Raw genomic sequence first — 25,062 nt, 5'->3', positions numbered from 1 at the left:
GCCTTGGTATATGTATGTATGTAGTAAGGTAAATACCCCATCCATCTCATCCTCTGCTGTCCCTTCAATTTCACTCCATTTCTGCTTTCCACACCACTTTCCCCAATTGTTCTTCACTCATTCTTTCCATGTATCTAAACTATTCCAATAATCTGTTATCACTTCATTCAACACCTGATATTCAAATATCTAATCCAGTGGAAAACAATGAGCTTTTTATCTACTTATATGCACAAAATTATATGTGGTCAGGCATTGAAATACCTGAAGCATTGTGTGCATCAACTCCGTTCACTTGCACAACACACAAACCAGTGGTACCTCTATTATATTACCTTGATTTAGGTCTGTTTTGGGCAAAAGTTCCTTGAAGTTCACAGCTTCACATTTATGGAACAAGCTGGACGTTTCAATCCAAGCCATACAAAATTATGACATTCAAAGTATCTTGTCGGAAATTTCTTTCAGATATTTGTCAATCAGTCATAGCAATTATATTTATTCATGGTATTACTGCCTGCATAGTTCCACTTTACAAGGGAAAAGGAGAAATTTGAGTGTAGTAGTTTCAGAGGGTTTGTGCAGTGTAGTTGGGAAGACTTATGTGAGGGTTTTGATTGAGAGGAACAAAGTGTCTATAGAAAAAATAGGGATTGTGTGGATCTGAATTTTGTGGTAAGACATATGTGAGAAAGCTTTAGCAAAGGGTAAGGATGTTTTTTTGGGGCCTTTATGGATTTGGAAAATGCTTATGGGAGGGTTTGCAGATATGAGATAGGAAGAAAGCTGTTAAAAGCAGTCAAGAGTTTTTACAAGAGTAGTAGAGCCTGTGTTAGAATAAGAAATGGGGAGAGCAAGTGGTTTGAGGTAAAGGTAGAACTTCACCAGGATGTCTATGTTGCCATGGTTGTCTAATGTGTAAATGGATGGGGTGGTGTGGGAGGTAAATGCAAGGGCAATGGGCAGGGGACTGGAGATGGCTAAAGAAAAATGGGAGATAAGCCAGTTGTTGTTTGCTAATGATACTGCGCTTGTTGCAGGATCAGAGGGGGTATTAAGGAAGTTAATGACAAAGTTTGGAGAGGTGTGTGAGAGGAAAGTTGAAAATAAATCTGGGTAAAAGTGAGGTGATGAGATGTACAAGGGGAGAGGATGGCAGCAATTTGGAAGCAAGTATTAGAGGAGAGAGGATGGCAGCAATTTGGAAGCAAGTATTAGAGGAGAGAGGCTAGAGGAAGTGGATAGTTTTAGACACAAGGGGGCACATGTGGCTGGAAAGGGAGGAGTGGAGAGAAGCAAGTAGATGCCTAGGGGGATTAAAAAGTGTAATAAGAAATAAACATTTGAGAATGAATGATAAGAGGAGATTGTATGAAGTGGTGATTGTGATGACAGCACTGTATGGGGCAGAAACATGGAACATAAGAGAGGAAGAGTTTAAATGTGTTTGAGATGAAATGTTTGAGAAGTATAGTAGGGGATACTAGGCTGGATAGAGTGAGAAACAAGGTGAGGAGGAGAGTGGGGGTGGAAAAGGAGTTGGGAGATAGGATTAATGATAGAGTATTGGGATGGTTTGGACACATGGAGAGAATGAGTAAAGAAAGATTAGTTAAAGAAATGTTTTTGGGGATTCTTTATTCTAGATTATCAAAATGCAGATATTGTAACAACTCATATTCTAGAGCATTTAGACATGATCCTTCAAGGAAATGGACAAAATCTGATAGCTCAGATATTTGATGGTGTAAATGGCATGCAAACCAAACAACCAGTTAAAAAAAAAATATATATATATATATATATGATTATAGTATTACACACTGTATTTTCATGCACATCAACTTAATTTAATAGTGAGAAATGCAGGAACTATTACATGGAATGCAAGAATACTCTTCTCTAACATTTTGGCTATTACAACATTCTCAAGTTCAATGCAATGTATATCCATTTTCAAGCATATGGAGATCAACATTCTACATCCATCCTCTACAAGGTGGAACTTTAACATACAGACAATAACCAGAGTTTATGAATATTTGCAACCTTTAAAAAGCTGCCTTACTGAAATTCAATCAACATCAAATGCAAATCAAACCATTGCAGAAGCAACAGGAATTTTTAAACAACTGAATAATGATAATTTCATGTTTTGGTTGAGCCTTTTCATCAGATTACACTTCATGATGAAGTAATTTACAACCAAATGTAATCAAGAAATTAGGTTGCTCAAGTCAATGAATATATATTTAAAGAATCCTATTTTAGCAACAAGAAACTCAAAGTACTGTGAGTATTTTTCAAAGACACTCATGGCAGAAACTAAAGCCCCAGTCACACTATCACTTTTCTCAACTGTGAATTTAAAAAGCTGTAGGACAACTTTGCCTACAGTATTCTAGACTTCACTTGGGACAATTCAACAGTGTTAAATATTCATATAAGTTTACTTTCTCTCAGTTTGTCATTCAGCTTCTCAACATATGACACAAAGGTAATATTGTTATGTCCTCTAGTAATTGAAAACTGACTGGGCTCAAGGCATACATTAAACAAGTAATTCCCTCATAAAACTGCCCAATTTAGAGTTTAATGCAAAGTAATCATATGCAAGATTATATAATATACTAGAAGATCAAATATATCTCTGGTTACTACTAAAGGTCTATGAGACTTAGAAAACAATATAATTTATTATGACACATATGTACCATTAAACAATAAAATATAAGAAATGAGATCAGGAAGAAAAGCCAGCTGATTTACTGGTAAACAAAAGAAATCCTTTAACAACTACATACCGTATTTTCCGGCGTATAGTGCGCGACTTTTTTCCCTTGGAAGGGCCCAAAAACGGGGGGTGCGCGTTATCCGGTGGTGCGCATTATCTGCGGCCTACGATAAAAATTCTGCGGCTGTGTGTGTAATTTTTTTCACAACAACGTGACGATGTTGGCCGTCATAAAGTCAGGAGGCACACTTCTCCGTGACGTTCCGTGAGAAGAAGAACAGCCATGGTGACATGAAAGAATACGCCAGCATGGGCTACAGTATGTAAATATTTGGTATAGGTAGGTATCTATCGAATCTTATTTTTCATGTTTAAATAGGCCTAAACACCATGAAACATGATCAATATTCATGATATTTGCCCATGTTCACAGCATCTTAGTTTGAATTTTTATGTTGGTTTTGTTGCTTCACTTTAGGTATGGTACAAATTCCGTTGCGGCCGTTCATAAACTCGTGTCAAACACCTGACTACAACACCCTCTTTCAGGAGCTATATTAACTAAACGTCACCTCGATGAGAGACTGTTCTATTTCACCACTGTCATTGCAGGCTCAAAGCTAAAATGAAACAGTCTGTAGTTTGTTTCAGCATGAAATAAAAAATGGTAAAGACGAACTATTTCCTCAAGATATAAAATGAAAATTTTCTGTAAAAATCCCGAAAATTTTCTGTATATTTTACTTTCAATAAACTTTTTTTGGGTCATATTTCCTACAAACTATTTAAGCTACAAAGTAATAAGGGACCAACGCACAATATGAGTCATATACCGGTACCATACATGTAGTTCCGACTTTTTCTTAGTTGTGTCCTGATTGATGCCTAAACTGACACTTAATTTAGTGAAAAATCAACAGATTTCCCAGCGGTGGCTCTAGCCAATGAAAAATACTTCTCCATGTAACCTCGTTCACATGATATGAATACCGAGGTACAACTGCGTTATGGACAAATGCGATCGGGCATGCGCGTTATACGTCGGTGCGCGCTATCTGTGTACTGAGATAACGAAGTGCATGAGTGCGCATTATAACCCGATGCGCATTATAAGCCGGAAAATATGGTAATAATCTGGTGTATATACATATATTATATGGTTTAATTATGGTTGTGTGAACTCTATATACAATATATACAAATGGAACAATACTCAGGTGATACAAGATACACATGAATGAGGTGTCACCAGGAGCATAACCAGCACTCAAGGTTGAGTCTGAGTGCCCACAGCACCGCTCATTTCCACTAGGCCTTTCTAGACTCTCATTTCATCATATACAGATTCTAACAATTAACAATCCAAAATGCAATTTACATATTTTGTCAAGTTTAATATAATTTACATACTTAGCCAAAGTTAATGTAAGTTGTCATTTTTACATAAAATGATGCTATAATTACAATAATACAGAAATAGCATGAATCAACAAAAGAAAATTGAATTGGGGTTGGCATTTCAAGGCCCAATTACAAGAAAATATGACATGGTGATTAGAGTCAGATCCAAGTCGGAGGCACATACCTATTCCCACCCATTTCACTCACTCCCGCCATCCCTCCCATCTCAGCTCCTCATGGATGACAGGATATTAAAAAAAAAAAAAAAAAAATTAAATGAAGTCGTTTCTATAGGAACAAACTCACCAAAGTCATAATGATGTGATTGTATTTGTGTTGATATAATGGACTACTATAAATATATATCTTTTTTTTTTTAACCATCTTTAATCCCCTACCCATTACCTCACATTTACCTCCCACACCATTCCATTAATGTACACATTGAACAGCCATGACAGACACATCCCTGATGCAGCCACACCTTTACCTCAAACCAATTGCTCTCTCTATTCCCAATTCTAACATAGGCTTTACTACTCTCATAAATACTATTGACTGACATTCAAAACTTTCCCCCAACCCCATATATCTGCAATAACTCTCACAGTGCCTTTCTGTCTACCATAGAAGCCTTTTCCAAATCCATCCAGGACCAGAAAACATCCTTTCCTTTTGCTAAACCTCTCTCACACATCTGCCTTACCACAAAAATCTGGTCCATGCAACCCCTACCTTTACCCACACTGTTCCTCTTCCAATCCTCTAAATTAAAACCCATAAGCCTTCCCAACTACATTCAACAAACTAATTCCTCTAAAATTACTACTAACATTTGTCCCCTTTCCCTTGTAAAACAGAACTATACAGGCACTCCTTTAGTTCTCCAGAGCTCTACCCTCCCTTAGACTCCCATAACTTCACTAGACAGTTCACTAGTACTGTACCTCCCTTCTTCAGGCTCTCTGCATGACACCCATTTAACCCAAGTGCCTTACCTACTCTCATCATTTTCAAAACTACTTATACCTCATCAATTCTTATTTCTGGGAGCTCTGCCAAGGGATTCAAACCCTGACCTGTGTGTGCATAATCATGAAGTTAAGACGCTAGCGACTAAGCTATGTCTTGACTTCGTGATTATGCACGCACAGGTCAGGGTTTGAATCCCTTGGCAGAGCTTCTAAAAATGTTCTGTCTTAAACATACATTCTTATTTCTCCTCCACTTTTCTCTTCCATCACCATCATGTCCTTAGTGGCTCCCACTGCTACCACCAATCCTTTCCCATCCTCCTCCACATTCAGCAGCTCTAAAATACTCTGCCCATCTTCCCCTTACAGCCTCCTCTTCCATAAATGTGTCCATATGTACCTTTTCCCTTTTCTTGTGTTTGATTTGCCTTCCTTCTTCTGTTAACTTCCATACAACATATTTTTATTCCTGTAAAAAAAAAAATTCATACTCCCACATTTTACATCTGCTGTCCTTTATCTTGGGTTTCCTTTCTCTCTCTCTCTCTCTTTTTTTTTTTTTTTTTTTTTGTACCACTCGTGTTTCTCTAGTCCTACTCTGTAACTAATTCCTGAATCCTTGCTTCTTCTCTTGTACTACCATCTTCACTTCCTTCCATTCCCTCCCATCCTCCTTGTTCCTTGCACTATCTTTGCACACCTTATCACTCCTCCTTCAAACACCATTCCTCTTCCACTCCTACCTCTGCTCTATACTTCAACACTTCCCACACTTCTTTCAGCTTCTCTTTGTATTCCTGCTCATTTTCCTTCTCATTTAAACAGTTTACTCTAAGCACCTCTCTACCTTCCATTACAGAAAGCCAAGTCAGTAACCCGATGAATTTACATGATAAAATAGAACATATGCTGGGTAGTATTCATTGTGATTATACTTGACAAATACTTCGGAGCTACTTCCATTCAATGTTGTGTCATACAAATATCCTGTTGTTGTGTTTCTTGGAGGAAATTCCATGCATCTGTTCCCTACAGTGCAATACCCTACAAGAACTAAAGCTATAAAAATGGCATATAGGCCATCCTTTGCTTCTGCATAGCGGTGTGATAAGCTACTTTCCTTTGCAAAGTAAGTGCCTTTCCCATAAACATGACCAACATTTGAACCACATAATCTCCAGTCAAAATTCTCCTCACAAATGTGATCAATAACAGAATGTCTAGTTCCATGAAAGAGATACTGTTCTTTTAATAGAAATTCCTTTTTGTATTTTGCCATAAGCTCTTCCTTTTTCACCTGATAAGCTTTCCAAAGGAATTCATTCTGCACCCTGTACATTCTTGATATAACAGCACTAGGTAGTGAGGATGTAAACATAGAGGTTACAAAGTTGAACTCCATAGTACCATGAAAAATTTCAACCTTAAGAAATTTGGAACATGAAGGCACTGGTGACCACAAATCATAGAAATGCTCTTCCTTTGCTTTTTGCCTTGAATGTGGCCTTCTACAAATTTTTTGTATACCAGTATAATAATTATACTGAACTTTACCCTCTAAGTTTATATTGTATTTCACATTATTAATGTCAACTTCAATGGCTGAGACATCCTGCATGTAGTGATACATGTATTCTAGTTGGTCACTTAGTGCATATGTATAAAATTTGCCTATAGTACCTGCAGTATAGGAGTGCCATATGTTTTTGTTATCCATCCAGTACCATATCCACCTTGTGGAAAGACCAAAGTTACTAGTAACATCTGAGGGGGTAGAAAGCCTCCTAATTTCCACTGTTTCACAACCATTCCTCAAGTCAAACTCATTTAAATATGCAGTCCATACTCTATATCCAAGAATGTCATAAAGTTCCTTTGGTAATTTAAAATGTCGCTTCCCCTTCTTAAGAGCAGGAAGAGAAAACTTTTGAATGTTTGGATTACTGAAAGCATATTCTAGAGCATTCTGTTGCTCAATAGATAATTCTAACCAACAACCATTAGAATTCTTTACCTCCCACAAATAAGGTTTTGATGCATGATAACTACTACACTTATTTTGTGTGCATTTTCCCATAATTGAGTGTATACAGATGAGCAACTCCACATTTCGTTTTGGCCGTTTATGTCTGATATTATTCAACAAACAATCTTTCACCATTTGGTCACTATAATCTCTTCTTCTCTGGTAGCATGAAAGTACTCTACCATTATGAGTAGTATTGAATGAGTGATCAAAGTTACAATGTGTCTTGGTGCATTGCTCTTCACAAAAACTTCGGCAGATATGAATTCTCCTACAATTGAGGTCAAGGAAACAACTTCTCCTGGAATTATACTGTGGGCAAATGCGCAGAGCAAACTTATCTGCAACAGCACGAGGTGTTATTTCCAAATCTACCATCTGCTTTTCTTTTCCATTAATTATGTAATTGCTGGCTGGGAAGCAACAAGTTGCATGAACTTCTATAGGTGTCTGTGATAATGATAGGTCCGTTTTTGTTGAAGATATCAGGACAGCAGGTTGTGATGCATTTTGCTGAGTTGGTGATGAAACAGTTTTTCCTATAAATGGCTGTGAGGCAGGTTTAATTACTGAAGATGGCTGTGAGGCAGGTTGTATTACTGAAGATGGTTGTGAGGCAGGTTTTATTACTGAAGATGGATGTGAGGCAGGTTTTATTACTGAAGATAGCTGTGAGGAAGGTTTTATTACTGAAGATGGCTGTGAGGCAGGTATTATTACTGAAGATGGCTGTGAGGCAGGTTTTATTATTGAAGATGGCTGTGAGGCAGGTATTATTACTGAAGATGGCTGTGAGGCAGGTATTATTACTGAAGATGGTTGTGAGGCAGGTTTTATTACTGAAGATGGTTGTGAGGCAGGTTTTATTATTGAAGATGGCTGTGAAGCAGGTATTATTACTGAAGATGGTTGTGAGGCAGGTTTTATTACTGAAAATGGCCGTGAGGTAGGTTGTATCACTGAAGATGGCTGCAAGTAAGTTTGTGATGAAACAGTTTGCCCTGGATATGACTGAGAGGCAGGTTTATTTGATGATGGCCGGATAGAAGTTGATGATGAAGCAGTCTGCCCTACAGAAACTCTGGCCTGGCCAGTGCGCTTTGACCTGGAATTCCCCATCAAGCTGGAAAAAGGAAAAACATTATAATCCTAAAGAAGAAAAAAATGTTGCTGGGCACAATAAAGTATACATTGTAGTTATTATAAGGGGGGACTGAAAAAAAAAAATCATATAAAAAAAGTTTATAGTCTTTCAACTTGAAACTTTCAGGTTTTGTTTAAAATATAGGAAGAAATATATTATGAACCTGAGAACTTGCTATATCTTGATGTCATGAAGTTATGACATGATATTATTTTTACATAATTGAATACATGTCATTTTTTTTGTACTACGGACTTCTGCTTTTTCATAGTAATATGGATCCTATAAACTATTTCATGCCTGCTTTTTAAAAAAAAATTGCTATACAATGTGAGATATAGGTGTTATAATTATGGTCTCTTACATTGCTCCTTTTTTCCATGTTTTTTTTTTTCCCACTTCGATGAAGCCCATTGCTGTTTTTCTATATAAAAATATATATACAGGTACTCCTCGTTTAACGACCTACTCGGTTAATGACAACTCGGAGTAACGACGGGCTTTATGACGTTTAACATAAATCTCCTGAAGTTACGACGTCATGTATGATAATTAAGTTGGCTGAGGCAAATTTGTATGATGTTATAAATGAACTTGTACGGTGGATATTAGCTGTGAGGTAAAGTGTTCTGAAGCTTAGGTCTACATTACCATCCTGCAACCTGGAAAAACTACCTGGGGTACAGTTTATACCGGTAGTGGTAAATTTTTAGATTCGACCATGGGCGCAATATAGCAATAGAAAATTAATTATTAATTTTGTAAATTATAATGTATCAACGTAATATGCAATTTTGTGAGCGGAAAAAAAAATGCTAAAACAGATTTCGTAAGTAACGATGTCATGTCGGACGAATGGTACACCATGTTTGTTATGATAGATGCCGATGCCGAAGAAATGAAAGGATGATAAATTAATTCGTCTAACCTAAACTAAACTAACCTAACCTGTGTTTGATAAATCATTACCTGCAAATTAAATGTCATCCGGCTCGTCCTCGTTGTCATCGTCGTGAGAGACGTTGGCAGACGACAAGATGGCGTCCCGAGCCTATGCTACTGACTTCGTTCATTAGCATATTTTCTTGTAGCAAGGTATTTTTTACTTTCATTTCTGCCCACAAAATTGCATATTACATTGATACATTTTAATTTATAAAATTAATAATTAATTTTCTATTGCTATATTGCGCCCATGGTCGAAACTATAAAAATACCCTGGTATTCAATATGGAATGTCAGCATACGCGGATTTGGTCATATACGGTAATTTTAGGAACCTAACCACCGTAAATAAACAGTAAATAAAGCTTTAATGTACTGTATAAAAGAGGAAAAATACACGAAAATAAAGATACATGTATTGCTGGACATTGTACATACAGTACATATACGTATATGTATACACTTTCGCTTAACGACCAATTCGGTTAACGACGGCGCGCTGGTCCCAATTGTCGTCGTTAAACGAGGAGTGGTTGTATATGTTTTTATCAACCACAATGCACTTTAATTCTAAGCCATATAGGTGCTATATATATAAAAGGCATGGAAATAAAGATATACCTATTATACACTACCAGATGCATTTCCAGGCTGCTACAATTGATTAAATTTTTTTGGCATATTTGTAATTGCAAATACAGGTAAACGTCGACTTACGATGGCATTAGGTTTCGATAGAGCCATCGTAAGACGATTTCATCGTAAGTCGATCCCCAATTTGTGTATCACTGTTCCGTGGTCACTGTACCTAGCCTACCTGTATATTAACCACCAGAGATACTGAATATAGCCTATTAAACATGTACAGTAGTTTATTTAATTATTTTTATCCTTTTTACCATATTCAAACACTATAATATGTATTTTCAGTACGGAACTTAAATCTCGCGGGCAGCAGCCAATGCCAGCCATACGACGTGACGTAATAATACTCGCATCATAAAATATAGTCACCGCTTATATCGATCGTTCTCTCTTTCACCCGCGAATTTTGAAAACCACAGAGAATGGGATTCAAGGCACATTTGAGAGAATGTAAAAACACAGGGGCGACTACAATAAATATAATCAAGACGCCGATATGGCAGCGTCGCGAATCCACTTGCTCCTCATGACGCCTACGTGTGCGGCACCGTATGGAAGGGGTTAAATTATCATGTCGTCGTCGTCGTCGTCGTCATCGTAAAGTCGAACAATCGTAAGTCGCGGCCATCGTAAGTCGACGTTTACCTGTACTGTATTTGTGGTTTTGAGATACGAGCATTTCAAGTTTTCAGCATTGCATATCTCTGTTATTTTTTGTGCAATTTTTATTACATTCACATACATTATTATATAATGTATATTGAATAAGTTGACAGTAGATATTTTCATATATGCACATATCTACTATATATACTACATTAAAATATATTTGTTACTCGCCAAGCGGTCCTTTTCATAATTCAAGATTTTGCACTTTTACCGGTTTAAAACCTAACTACTGGGTTGTCATCACTTTGTCAAATCATTGCAGTGGTTTATTTTTACCAGCAATGAGCACCTTTCCTCTGCTCAATGAAAAAGCTTACCAAAAAGGTGTTTGATCCTACACAGGCGCAATCCCAGCCTCGTATGTTTCTCCATTGTCAGCTATTTTCTCTTCCTCCTGAATTTCCCTCATCTTCTTCCCTTCGTTTGGAAGAAAGCACTTTGTCATCTGTGTTGTCAGGTGTGATGGTATTTGGTGGTGGAGATGGTGTTGGCAGTGGAGGTGGTGGTAACGCATGAGGCAGTGGCTACCCTCCTCCAAGCCTCTCACACCTTGCCTTCTTTCTAGCACAACTTTCATTCCACTTTTGGCTCAATTTTTTCATCTTTTCCTTGGTTTTCCTCTTCATTGTGATGCAGTTGATGATTCGACATCTAATAAGTGTAGTAATGTCCAGGAAATAAGGCAAACAGCAGCAAAGGAACACAATATTTCCACAGTCAGTTAGGTGTTTATGCAATAATCTACTCTTATGTTTGTTAGGTAACTTAGGCTTGAAGCATGCTACGCACACCACGCAGAAGAGGAAGTCATGCTGATGCCATACAAAAATATAACCATTTCATGGAATTAGACAAGCAAAAACAAGATATATTTATAGATATTTAGGGCCTATTCTTGCATGAGCCATTTAAATTGACACCTCCCAGGCCCTTTAAACTCCCATTACACTGGGGATGAAAAAGTTGTTCATATTTTGCTTTTGGGATGTTTATATTATTCAAATATGCCCATATCTAAAATTCAATTTTTGGATGAAAATTTCATGATTCAAGGTGTTCAGTCCCCTTAATGCAGCAATGACCCTGACCCTACTAATCTTCTAAGATATCTTCAAATTAGTTGATAGATTAGCCAGAGATCAATGATGGGTAACTTGCAGTGGTCCTACAAGATGGACAGCAGAATCATTTCTCTGCTGCCTATTTTCAAAACCTGTCAACCCAATGCAGGGCTGGCCTTAGGCCAAATGGACCCCATGCTAGACTTAATGTTTGGTATTTTATAATTAAATGCACCCTTACATCTGTTTGGTTTATGAACTTGCATGCAATTGTTAAATGCTTATTGTGATTGCTTCCCAACCTACAACAAAGATATAGTCTATAATACATTTAATTTTTTTTTCCTCTCCATAATTTTACAGATCTTGGTGCAAGTTAGCTGGTAACCTGAGACCAACCACAAATGTTCCCAATTGTGCCCCACACCTCCTAAGGCTGGCCCTAACCTAGTGGCATAATCATAGGCATGTTAATTTTGCATTTACTTAGTTGTGAGTTCACATCCCATACTCCTCTCTAATTCCCAAAAGTGACTTTTACTTGCCCCAAAGTTCAAACGCATAGGGCAAAGGTGACTGCTTCAGCCACAGCAACAAGCCTCCTATACTCTTCAAACAAGCATGAGCATTAGCCTGACAAGTAATACAACAAGCATACCAAAACCCATGACAAAATGACAATCTCCTCTGAAACTCGTATATAAATGGGCAGGTTAGATTAGAGTAATGAGCATTATTAATTACTAATATGGGCAAATTTTCTCTTATACATACCTCACTGAAAGTGATGACTAGTTGTGTGTTTATTTTCTTAACGAGTGTTTTCCACATGCCTTTGTATGGACTTGTTCTCCTTTGAAAGGAGGTTTATGACTTCACTGTAGATAGTCATTTTTGCTATATCACAATTTCAGGTACAAGACCCTTCTACAGTAGCTTGGGATATGTTTTCTCTATGGTTAAGGTAATAATGTTCTGATGAATGGTGTAATATTTCATTTTATATATTTGTGTTCATACTTGCTCATCACTGGGGGGAGGTTACCAGGAAACCATCAATTTCAGTGAGGTATGTATATATACATATATATTTTTACCTAATTGTAGTATACAAGAAAGGATTAACACTCATTGGGTCCCATCTTAGGTCACAAATGATTGTGGAGGAAGTACTACCTAGAGCAGCAAAACTAGCAAACAGTGAACATCACAAAAATGTATGGATAAAAAAAGAAAGAGTGATGAAGGAAAAGAAAAGGAGCTTAGAAATGAAACAAATAAAAAAAAAGAAAAAAAAAGAACTGAGACTGAAAAGAATGTTTTTTGGAAAGTGGTGGACCTGAGGCTGAGAAAATGGTATATCAGGAAAAAGGAAACAAAGCAGACAGAAAAAACTGAGAAAGAAAAAAAAATCAAATTAGCCTATACCAACATAGATGGAATGATCTCAGGACTGAATGAACTAAATGACTATCTGGCACCAGAAAAACCGGACATAATGGGAATAGTAGAAACTAAACTAAAAGGTAATCTACCACCAAACATTGTGGGACAAGGTCTATACAACTGCTGGATGAAGAATAGAAAGGAAAAACAAGGAGGGGGAGTATTATTTCTGATCAGGAAAGACTTGAATGTGACAAAGTTAACAGAAGGAAAAAACAATGTAGAATTAATTATGATAAAAGTAGAAAGCAACCACATGAAAAGTATAAAATTTGTAGAAACACAGCCCTGGACAGAACATGATCATTCCAAATTGTTGGATGATACTAAGTATGAACTGATATACTGAAAGAGGAAATACAGTAATTATGGGTGATTTAACTCAAAAGAAATATGTTGAGAAGAAATAACAGTAAAGGGTGGAGAAGACATATGAGGCAGCATGCTACTAGATATGACCATTGAGTACACAATGAAGTGGATAAAGAAAAATACCAGATACAGAAACAATGAGGAACCTTTGAGACTGGATTTAATACTTACATCAGAACCTGAAATTGTAGACAGAATAGATAACAAAACACCAATAGGAAAGAGTGACCATGTACTAATAGAATTCGAATTAAAAGAGCAAATAGACCTAAGAAGAAATGAGAAACATAGAATAGGAAGACATGTACAAAACGAATTTTGAGAAACTTAAAAAATTCTTTTGTAATGCAAACTTGGAAAAATTCTTAAAGGAAGAAACAAGGATGGAAGAGAAATGGAATATACTAAAAGAAATTAATAATGAGGGAGTGTACAAATATGTACCATAACAAAAGCAAGAAAGAGCATATTTTAAGAACTGGTACAACAAAAAATGTAGTGAAGCTAAAGATAAAAGAGACAAAGCCTGGAAAAAATGGAAAAAAAAAAAAAAAAAAAAGCAAATGGCAAACATATATTAAACTAAGAAACAATTACGTAAAAATACGCAGAGAAGAAAAGAAATTATGAAAAAGAAATAATAGATGCAAGGAACAACCTAAACTATTTTAAAAATATGTGAATGGTAAACTAAAAAAAAAAAGAAAAAAAAAAATAGAAAAGCTGCACCAAGGAAGTCATGAATATACAGAAGAACAAGAAATGGTAGAAATTATGAGCAATCATTTCAAATTGGTATTCACAATTAAAAACTCGCCAAACTGTGAGGGAATATAGAGACAGAAGTCCTCCCCAATGAAGGAAATAACTAACAAAGAAGGAAATCAGCAACCAAATAAATAACCTTGATGTCAGAAAATTGCATGGTCCAGATGGAATTGCAAATTGGATACTAAAAGAATGCAGAGAAGTTAACAGATGAAATATAAAATATAATCAAATGCTCACTCAAAGAAGGAAAGGTACCACAAGACAGGAAAAATGCAAACATTGTATCAATATATAAAGGAGGAAACAAGGAAAATTCAACTAACTACAGACTGGTCTCCCTAACAAGCACAATAGCAAAAATATGTGAAAAAGTGATCAAAAGTAGATGGGTTAAACACTTGGAAGAAAAAACTATACTGAACCCAAATCAATTTGGATTTAGACAAGGAAGATCATGTACAACAAACCTGATCTGCTTCTATTTGAGACTAATAGATATAATACAAGAGAGGGATGGATGGGCAGACTGTGCCTATCTAGACCTACAAAAAGCATTTGATAAGGTACCACACAAGAAATTAATAAGCAAAATAGAATCAATAGGTGGCATCTGAGGTAAATTAGTAGAATGGATGGAGGACTTCTGGGCTGGGAGAAAAATGAGTGTAGTAATTAGAGATAAATACTCGAAGTGGGAAGAAATAATAAGTGGTGTCACACAGGGGTTGGTGCTGGCCCCAATCATGTTTGCCATATATATGACATGGATGAAGGAGTTGAATGTTATATGAATTTCTTCACAGATGATGCAAAAATACTAAAGTAAAAAGAGAAGAGGACTGTGATTCATTACAATCAGACCTGGACAAAATCTGAAAATGGACTCAAAGTGGGAAGTGAACTTCAATATCAAGAAGTGTAGCATAATGGAGTTTGGAAAAAGTAAAAACAGAATTTCAAAAAATTATAAAATTGGTGAAGAAGAAATAAAAAAAGTATACTCAGAAAGAAACCTTGGAGTAATAATCAGCAAAGACACTGGATAAACATATAAACAAAATAGTCAGAGAAACCTTCAACCTATTAAGATCAATGAAAGTGGCATTTGACTATTTGGATGAAGAAATGATTAAAAAAAATTACATTGATTAGACCAAGTTAACAGAAGGAAAAAACAATGTAGAATCAATTACACTGGCCTGCATTAAAAGATTTTTTTTTCAAAGGTCGAAGGTTTTTCAAGTGATTTATAGGTTTTTTGGTGCGCTGAATCCAAAAATGCCATCCGTTTCCTTGGATCAGGTCTAGTTTTTGAGATATGAGAAGTGCGACTTTTGGGCCTTGTATAGTACTAAGTATAAGGAAAACGAGGCTGCAGGTATAGCCTATTCTTATTCTTTTTTGCATCAAAATTATACTGTAGCACCCCGAAACTGATACTGAAACCTAATGATGTTTTTGTTTACTTTCAGTAAACTGAAACCGAAACTGAAACTGAAACTGCATTGACTACATTGACAACACTGAAACTGAAAATGGATTAGAAAAGTGTGATCTCCAATCAATGTGACTGATTTGATAAGAATCTGTGCTTTTTACAAGAATCTATGCTTCTTGTGTTTCTATTTTGGACACGTATCTTAGATTGACAGAAAATTGAACGCAAATGCACAAATCATCCTGATAGGTTCTGCTACATATGTGGTAATGTGATTCTTCCTCGTCGACTAGCAAATATAACTGATTTTGTGAAGAAGGCATACCATGCTTACTTTGGAGTTAACCTTGGGGACCAGGACAAGCCATTTGCACCCCATGTTAGCTGCAAAACATGTGTCGAGAACTTGCGTGATTGGAGAAATAAAAAAAGGAAGAGTATGCCATTCGCTGTTCCAATGGTTTGGAGAGAGGGTAAAGATCATGTGTCAGACTGCTATTTCTGCATGACTAATCTTAAAGGAGTCAACCGCAAGAACAAGCATTGTATTCAGTATCCTAATGTTCCGTCTGCCATACGACCAGTCCCTCATGGTCCAGGCCTGCCTGTTCCCAAGCCAGATGTTGCAATGGAATCTAGCTCTGAATCGGAATCTGATAACACATTAGACAGGGCAGAGGGTGGAGAATACATACCAGAAGAGAATGACCGGCCAGTGCCTCTAACACAAGCAGATCTCAATGACTTGACATGGGATCTAAACCTATCAAAGGAATCAGCACAGCTTCTGGGTTCTCGTCTTCGTGAGAAAAATTTGCTAGCACCTGAGACAACATTCTTTTGGTACCGAGAGCGTGAAAGAGAATTTAGACAGTTCTTCACAACCCAGAAGGACTCGTCATTAGTTTACTGCAACAACATTGCTGGTTTGATTCAATCAATGGGGCTGGACTTATGTTGCTACTGAATGGAGACTGTTCATCGACTCTTCCAGCAGAAGTCTCGAGGCAGTCCTCCTTCACAACGGAAATAAATACTCTTCAATTCCAATCGGTCATTTGGTGCAAATGAAAGAAACTCATGACAACATGGATCAGCTACTGTCTGCTCTGAACTACAATGACCATGGATGGTTGATCTGTGGAGATCTTAAGGTAGTTGGATTGGTTTTGGGACTACAGGGTGGGTACACAAAGTATCCATGCTTTTCGTGTTTGTGGGATAGTTGGGCTGATGATCAACATTTTGTCAGACAAAAATGGCCACCATGACAACGTTTGGAACCTGGTTCACACAATGTTCAGGCTCGTTCTCTTGTTGAACCAAACAAGGTCTTACTCCCACCTTTACATATCAAACTGGGACTGATGAAGAACTTTGTGAAGGCAATGGACAAGGACGGCATGGGATTTACTTTTCTTCAGCAGAAGTTTCCTCGGATCAGTCTGGAAAAGCTTAAGGCTGGCATCTTTGATGGGCCTCAGATAAGGGAACTTATGAAGGACTCAATGTTTGACGATGCACTGAATGCAGCTGAGCTGTCCGTTTGGTGGTCGCTAAAGTCAGTGATAAGAAACTTTCTAGGAAATAACCGAAGTGCAGAATATGAGAAAGAAGTCGATGAGCTCTTGAACAACTATCAAAAATTAGGGGCTCGCATGTCAGTCAAAATGCACTTTCTATGGTCCCACTTAGACTATTTCCCTCAGAACTGTGGTGACTTCAGTGAGGAACAGGGAGAACGTTTCCACCAAGATATTCGTGTCATGGAAGAACGCTACCAAGGCCGGTGGGATGTGAACTTTCTTGCGGACTACTGTTGGTGTTTGAAAAGAGACGTGGTGGCTGCCCAACACTGGAGAAAGTCACTGAAAAGGCCCTTCATCCATGATTAGATTTTCTGTAATATATCCTCTTTATCTTCTGAACTATGCAAGAAAAAATTATTTCTTTTGTCAAGAATTTTTTTTCCAAAATTAAAGGGAATAAATAGCACTAAATGGGAGTTTTTAATTATTTTTACCGCCTCGTATCTCAAAAACGTGACCTGATTGCACAAAATGAGTGTGATTTTTAGATTCTGCATAGCAAATTACCCTAGAATCAGTTATCAGATGCTTTACCTTTGAAACTTTGCAGGCCAGTGTTATGTTAAAAGTAGAAAGCAACCACATGAAAAGTATAAAATTTGTAGTAGTGTATGTACCCCCCAAAACACAGCCCTGGACAGAACACGATCATTCCAAATTGTATAAAGCAACCACATGAAAAGTATAAAATTAGTAGTGTATGTACCCCCTAAAACACAGCCCTGGACAGAACACGATCATTCCAAATTGTTGGATGATACTAAGTATGAACTGGCTGATATACTGAAAGAGGAAATACAGTAATTATGGGTGATTTAACTCAAAAGAAATATGTTGAGAAGAAATAAAGATTATCCAAATTGGAACTACCAACACTGGAGCAGAGAGGAGAAAGAGGTGATCTACTGACTTCAGAATCATGAAAGGAATGGAAATCCTTGATGGGAATGAAAAAAATGACAATGGGAAAACAAGAGGTCATGAAAAGAAGCTCAAAAAGGATAACTATAGAAGAGATCTGATATCTGGATATCTATAATAACTTGTTAAAAGAAACAGTGTGTGCAAATACTATTCAAGATTTTAATAAAAAACTTGATGCTGAAAGATACAGACGGGTCACCACAAGCATAGCTCCCTTCCCATATAATACAACTAGGTAAAATCTCCTATTCTCTAATTTTCTATCATACCTACACTCTAATTAATGTGCAGTTCCAACTTAATCTATATATTTGATTTCCAATTATCATATCTAGATTTTGTAATACAGAAAGACTCCCTGGCTGAGCAGGTTAGGGCGTTGTTACTTGCGGTGAAGGTCGGGAGGGATGGCGGTTCGAATCCTGCCACCAGCGAAGTTGAACCAAGGGCCTGGTTCATTAAATTCCACGCTACAAAGTCCTCTGTGAGGGGCACTGTCCTAGCCTTCCAGTAGGAGGGAGTTTGTGATGTTAAACCATATCATCATATCTAGATTTGAACTCATGTATTGTTTGAGCTTGGGCTATATTACAAAGGAGGAGCATGCTGATAGGAGACCTTTTGGTCCAAACTAATTCAGATGCAAAAAATAAATATAAAATAAATAAAAAGTATATAATAATGAATAAAATATGTAAATAAATGGGTAAATTTAAAAAATAAACAAACAGGTAAATAGTAAATAATAATAGACATAAATAATAAATGACAATTAAGGAAACAATAATAAACAGACAAATAATAACAAATACATAATATAAAATAAATGGCAGGCATTACATCATCTTGCTTAGGTGTTTATCTAAATGATTCTTAAAGTTTTGAACTGAAATACATTGCACTGCCTCTACAGTAAGTTTTTCATTCATTAACTACATAGTTGGCAAAGTTGTTTCTACCCACTTCCAAATTTATTTCCTGACAGTTTGAGACCATTATTTATACATCTATATGGAAAACTTTCGTTATATCCTTTTGACATGTTGTCTTTCTTAAATGACTTCCATGACCTCTTCAATCTCTCCGATCTTTAATCAGGAGATCTCTTCTATCACTGCAATCAATCCCCTTTAGTTCTTGAACACTGTAATCATGTGTATGGATGATTCTGTGATGCATGGAAGTGGGTGGGGGATGGGGGTTAGGCAGTGAATGATATTCTAATGCAGCTCAAAGGGCTTTCTCCCCGTCTTCTCTTTTTCTGAACAAGGGGATGGAGAGGGAGGGTCACCTATTAAATGAAGAGCCCTTGCTGTGGATGTCCTGTGTCTTGCTACATTGCTTCTGACCCAGGGCAGGTGAGATGCAGGGATGACCCATTATCCAGGAATCGAGAAAAGAGGGAGGGAGGGGTGGTGGGAGTGGATTTATGCCTTTGACTTTGGCTACCTTGTAAGGAGACTTTGGCTACCTTGTAAGGAGCCTTTGGTATATGTATGCATGTATTGTTGTCTAGTCAACTTTTGTAGTCATTCAATTTAAGTTCATATTTGTGTCAAACAACTACATGTATTGTGGTATTATTCCTTATAAGCATTTTTGTATACTTTGTTATCTAGTATCTTAAGGAACCTCAATGGAAATAAACCCTTATCGAGCTTTTTTGAGTTAACCCTGGTAAATTCAGATATTTTTAGTGACTCAGCTGGTAACACCAGATATTTTAGGACACACTCAAATGGTCATTATTCTACAGTACATGATGAACAGAGAAATATTTGCATGTTTTTTGGGATTCTTTATTCTAGATAATCAAAATGGCATATCAAATCATATTCTAGAACATTTAGACATGATCCTTCAAGGAAATGTACAAAAACTGATAGCTCAGACATTTGGTGTAAATGTCGTGCAGAACAAAAAAGCAGGAGTTAAAAAAAAAAAGTATAGTAATTCACATTAACTTAATTTAATAATAAGAATAATGCAAAAACTATTACATTAAATAACCTCACTAGACAGTTCACTATTACTGTACCTCCCTTCTTCAGACACCCTGCAACTCATGTAACCCAACAGCCTTACATGCTCTCATATTTTTCAAAACTACTTATACCTCATCTATTCTTATTTCTCCTCCATTTTTCTCTTCCATCACCATCTTTTTCGTAGTGGCTCCCACTGCTACTATCAATCCTTCCTTATTCTCCTCCACATTCAGCTTCAATAAAATACTCTGCCCATCTTCCCCTTACTGCCTCCTCCTCTATTAATGTGTCCATATGTGCCTTTTACCTTTTTGGTTTGCCTCCCTTCCTCTTTACTTCCATACAAAAAATATTTTTATTACTTTAAAAAAAGATTTTGTCATACTCCCACATTTTACATCTGCTCTCCTTTAGACTTCCTTTATCTTGGGTTTCCTTTCTCTATTTTCTTTGTACCACTCATGTTTCTCTAGTCCTACTCTGCAACCAGTTCCTGAATGCTTGCTTCTCTTCTACTACCATCTTTTCTTCATCCCACAACTCGCTATCCTTCCTACTATTCCCTCCCATCCTCCTTGTTCCTCACACTATCTTTGCACACCTTATCACTTCTCCTTCAAACACCATTCCTCTTCCACTCCTACCTCTACTCTATACTTCACCACCTCCCACACTTCTCTCCAGGGTTGTGGAGTCGGATGGTATAAGGTCCGACTCCGACTCTTACTACAACTCCTAGAATTCCTAGGATGCCGACTCCAACTCCGACTCCTTAACTCCTTGACCCCTATGGGGAAATCTATTCTGCAGATCCATATACCAGCCTCCCACACCTATTCAGCAAGCATTTTATGAATATTTTTCATGTATATTATTTTTTACATGAAACATTCACTTGTATGATAAATATACTCACATATACACTCACCCAGCTTTATATATATATGCACACAAGCACATATTTGGATGAACACATATATATTAAATATATAATGGTATTATTTATGCTCATGATCATCTACCAGATGAGCACTTTCAAATCTGTCATGGCAGAGTTATCACTTCAAGTTATATTTTTTCTTTTTCATGTTTCCCCCCCCAAAAAAAAAAAAAAAATCATCTGTTATTTCATTTGTCCATTCCCATAAACCTTCTATCACAATATTAGGAAAAAATGTGACAAATCATGATGAGGAAAGGTTAAGGGGGTACGCGACACCTGGAGGTCATTTTCTAAAATATTTAGAGTAAAGAGCTGAAACTTCTCAGGTAAATAGGTATCCATATTGCCTACATTTTAGGTGAAGCAGAATGATGTATGTACACATGTACACATGTACGTATACCAGTAGCAACATTTAAAAGTGCACAGCACCATAATACGTGGACCAATTTGTTTTATATTTTGGATATGATTAGTCAGTAGGCACACCTAGGGCCGGTCATTGAGTAATTGAACAATTTCCTTTATACTTTTGTATACAGGCATTTCAATTTTAATGTCTGGCAAAAATCGTGAAAAATACAATTTTTTTGCTCTTGTTTCCATTATTACTCCGAATTCTTTCATCCTATTCAAAATATTCGAACGATCGGCCCTAGCAGTTACTAAAAGTAATATTTTCTGTAAGTTTCATCTAAATCTAATGTATATTAGATTTTTTATGATTAAAAAAAAGTAGAAAAATATCAAACGGAGATATGGCAACTTGAAATATGAATATATCTGTAACTTGCTTATAGTTTCACCAATTTGACTGATTTTTTCATGGCTTAATTCTTATTATATAATAAGTAAGTACAGTAAATATTATCAACATATTTTAATTATAAGTACTTTAAATACTGAAAAACTAAAGTATAAGTATGTCACAGTAGTGACGACGCACAGACGACAACATCATATAATTTGCTTTTTTGCACCTTTGGCGGTTTCTTCATATGAAACCTCTCTGCTGGGGGTCTTCAGGGTATCTAAATAATTGGAAAGAGGTTTATTTTCCAGTAGTGGGCGCCTTCTCTTTCCTCATCAGATTCCCCTCGCCAATCTATGTTGGTAGGGCACCCCCTCCAGCATCATATGATGTCCCTTCTTCTTTCTTCTTCCTGTATAGCCTTGATCTTTTTCCTCTTGCTTTCTTCTTTGGATTTAATCTTCCTCTTTGAATTGTTTAGTCTAATGTTGTCCTTTACCTCTGTCACCGTCACAGAGGTGCAGGTGAGGGCGGTGGTGGAGTGAGAGGTGGTGAGATCTTTAGTCGTCTTTGACTGCTTGCCATCTTTAACTGCTGTTTTTTTGTCATTGTGATGTTCTTTTGTTCTTTTTGCTACCCATGATGACTGTACTAAAGAGTAATATGTACTAGCTAAAGTAATAGATTGCAACGAGAGCTCATGAGACATGCGTAGTTCCCTTTTCAGAGCTAGCCAGTAACTAACGCTTAGTTTCGCACAAAGTTGGCGAAATATTCTCCCTCCGCCTTCCTCCCTTCCCCTCCACAATCGTATTGGCCGTTGATACACTGGGCGAGTGTAAATTCAATCAAATTTCAACGTTATTCGCTGCGCCTGAAGGTCCTAAGTGGCACGCCTCCTTCTAGTGTGGGTTGCGCCTTTAAATCTGTCCCTTTAATCCTCACCCAGGACCTTTAAATCGCGCGCGGCTGAAAAATCATTTGTCGGGATTTGTTTCTAAGTGGTATACGAACATTTTGAACACAGTTTTGAAAAATGCCATATCTTGACCAAATTCACCCCCCCAGGTGTCGCGTACCCCCTTAAGGGACTGTAGGGCGCGAAAACACGAAAAATTCTGGAAAATTAACGAATTTTAGGTAAACATTTCAAAAGATTCTCTATGATGGTGGTAACACTTTGGCTCAAATATTACAGCTCAATTCCGTTTCTTTTCTTATATATAAAATAAAAGATAAATTTTTGGTAACCTCTGGCAACCCCATTGCATGAAAAAACATTCTGTATATTGAAATAAAGTCAAAATTTTGATAGTCAGTTATATTTTGTTTACTATAATGTATATGGAGATATCTGGCGACTTGCCCAACACTAATCGTCAATCACCACAAGGATCTCAGTATCTCTTCAAAGCTAAAGGAGAAAGGATGTCGCCCTGTAGCGTATCTGTCAGCCTACCAGTCATGCATGTGATCGTATTATCTTTTATTCTACCAACAGGTATTCAAAAGATTCTCTATGATGGTTGTAACACTTCGACCAAATATTACAGCTCAATTCCGTTTCTTTTCTTATATATAAAATAAAATAGATAAATTATTGGCGACATCTGGCAACCCCATTGCATGAAAAAACATTCTGTATATTGAAATAAAGTCAAATTTTTGATAGCCAGTTATGTTTTGTTTAAAGTTGTAAACGGAAACGTAAAAAAAAGACAATGTCACAAGTGAGTACGCGGCCGGAGGATTTTAAATGACGGTGCGCTCCTTTAAACTTTAAATGCCTCTCCTGAAAAGTTTATGTTTTTTATATTTAAATAGCCATATCTCTGTTTCTTTTTGTCTGATTTCATTCATTCTTTCGAATTTGTAAAGAGAAAGAGTAATTCTTTAATTTGATTAGTAAAAAATAAAGTAAACTGTAACTTAATTTTTTTGTTTAATTTATCATAGGAGATTTTCACTGAAGTTTCTACTATTCAAAAAAAAAAAAAAAATAGTAGGAAAAAATCTAATATAATGAAGTTGTTCCCAAAACTAATCTTTCATTTCCTACATAGTAGGCTGATTACCTATGCCTATGGATACTTCAATCTCCTAGTACTCTTAGAAATCTGACTCCGACTCCCAGCTAAAACCTCTGACTCTCTCCGACTCCAACTCCACAACCCTGCTTCTCTCAGCTTCTCCTTGCACTCCTGCTCATTTTCCTTCTCATTTAAACAGTTTACTCTAAGCACCTCTCTACCTTCCATTACAGAAAGCCAAGTCAGTAACCCGATGAATTTACATGATAAAATAGAACATATGCTGGGTAGTATTCATTGTGATTATACTTGACAAATATTGTGGAGCTACTTCCATCCACTGTTGTGTCATACAAATACCCTGTTGTTGTGTTTCTTGGAGGAAATTCCATGCATTTGTTCCCTACAGTGCAATACCCTACAAGAACTAAAGCTATAAAAATGGCATACATGCCATCTTTTGCTTCTGTATAACTGTGTGATAAGCTACTTTCCTTTGCAAAGTAAGTGCCTTTCCCATAAACATGACCAACATTTGAACCACATAATCTCCAGTCAAAATTCTCCTCACAAATGTGATCAATAACAGAATGTCTAGTTCCATGAAAGAGATACTGTTCTTTTAATAGAAATTCCTTTTTGTATTTTGCCATAAGCTCTTCCTTTTTCACCTGATAAGCTTTCCAAAGGAATTCATTCTGCACCCTGTACATTCTTGATATAACAGCACTAGGTAGTGAGGATGTAAACATAGAGGTTACAAAGTTGAACTCCATAGTACCATGAAAAATTTCAACCTTAAGAAATTTGGAACATGAAGGCACTGGTGACCACAAATCATAGAAATGCTCTTCCTTTGCTTTTTGCCTTGAATGTGGCCTTCTACAAATTTTTTGTTCACCAGTATAATTATGCTGAACTTCACCCACTAAATCTATCTTGTATTTAATATTATCAATGTCAACTTCAATGGCTGAGACATCCTGCATGTAGTGATACATGTATTCTAGTTGGTCACTTAGTGCATATGTATAAAATTTGCCTATAGTACCTGCAGTATAGGAGTGCCATATGTTTTTGTTATCCATCCAGTACCATATCCACCTTGTGGAAAGACCAAAGCTATTAGTAACATCTGAGGGGGTAGAAAGCCTCCTAATTTCCACTGTTTCACAACCATTCCTCAAGTCAAATTCATTTAAATTTACAGT

General features: G+C 36.7%; 2 protein-coding genes across 3 annotated transcripts in view; both read right to left on the bottom strand.

Annotated features, from left to right (window-relative positions):
- Daao2 (D-amino acid oxidase 2) overlaps positions 1-25,062 on the bottom strand; it is a 168,324-nt gene that overhangs the window by 116,272 nt on the left and 26,990 nt on the right. The gene's annotated exons all lie outside the window — the stretch shown is intronic.
- Positions 1,607-25,062, bottom strand: LOC143036972 (protein mono-ADP-ribosyltransferase PARP12-like). 2 transcript variants are annotated; one of them, XM_076205043.1, is made up of 2 exons: positions 24,903-25,062; positions 1,607-8,258 (listed from the first exon to the last, which is right to left on the bottom strand). In XM_076205043.1, exons 1-2 carry the CDS (start codon positions 24,920-24,922, stop codon positions 5,978-5,980), a joined length of 2,301 nt encoding a protein of 766 aa, XP_076061158.1. In that variant the 5' UTR covers positions 24,923-25,062; the 3' UTR covers positions 1,607-5,977. The 2 variants fall into 2 exon arrangements, with proteins under 2 accessions (XP_076061158.1, XP_076061159.1); XM_076205044.1 differs by lacking the exon at positions 24,903-25,062 and adding an exon at positions 10,856-11,436.

This window comes from Oratosquilla oratoria, chromosome 21 (genome assembly GCF_046742065.1).
Source record: "Oratosquilla oratoria isolate Oo_2021 chromosome 21, ASM4674206v1, whole genome shotgun sequence".
NCBI lineage: Eukaryota > Metazoa > Arthropoda > Malacostraca > Stomatopoda > Squillidae > Oratosquilla > Oratosquilla oratoria.
The sequence above is the reverse complement of the archived record's forward strand: the minus strand, read 5'-3'. Positions and strand labels throughout refer to the sequence as shown.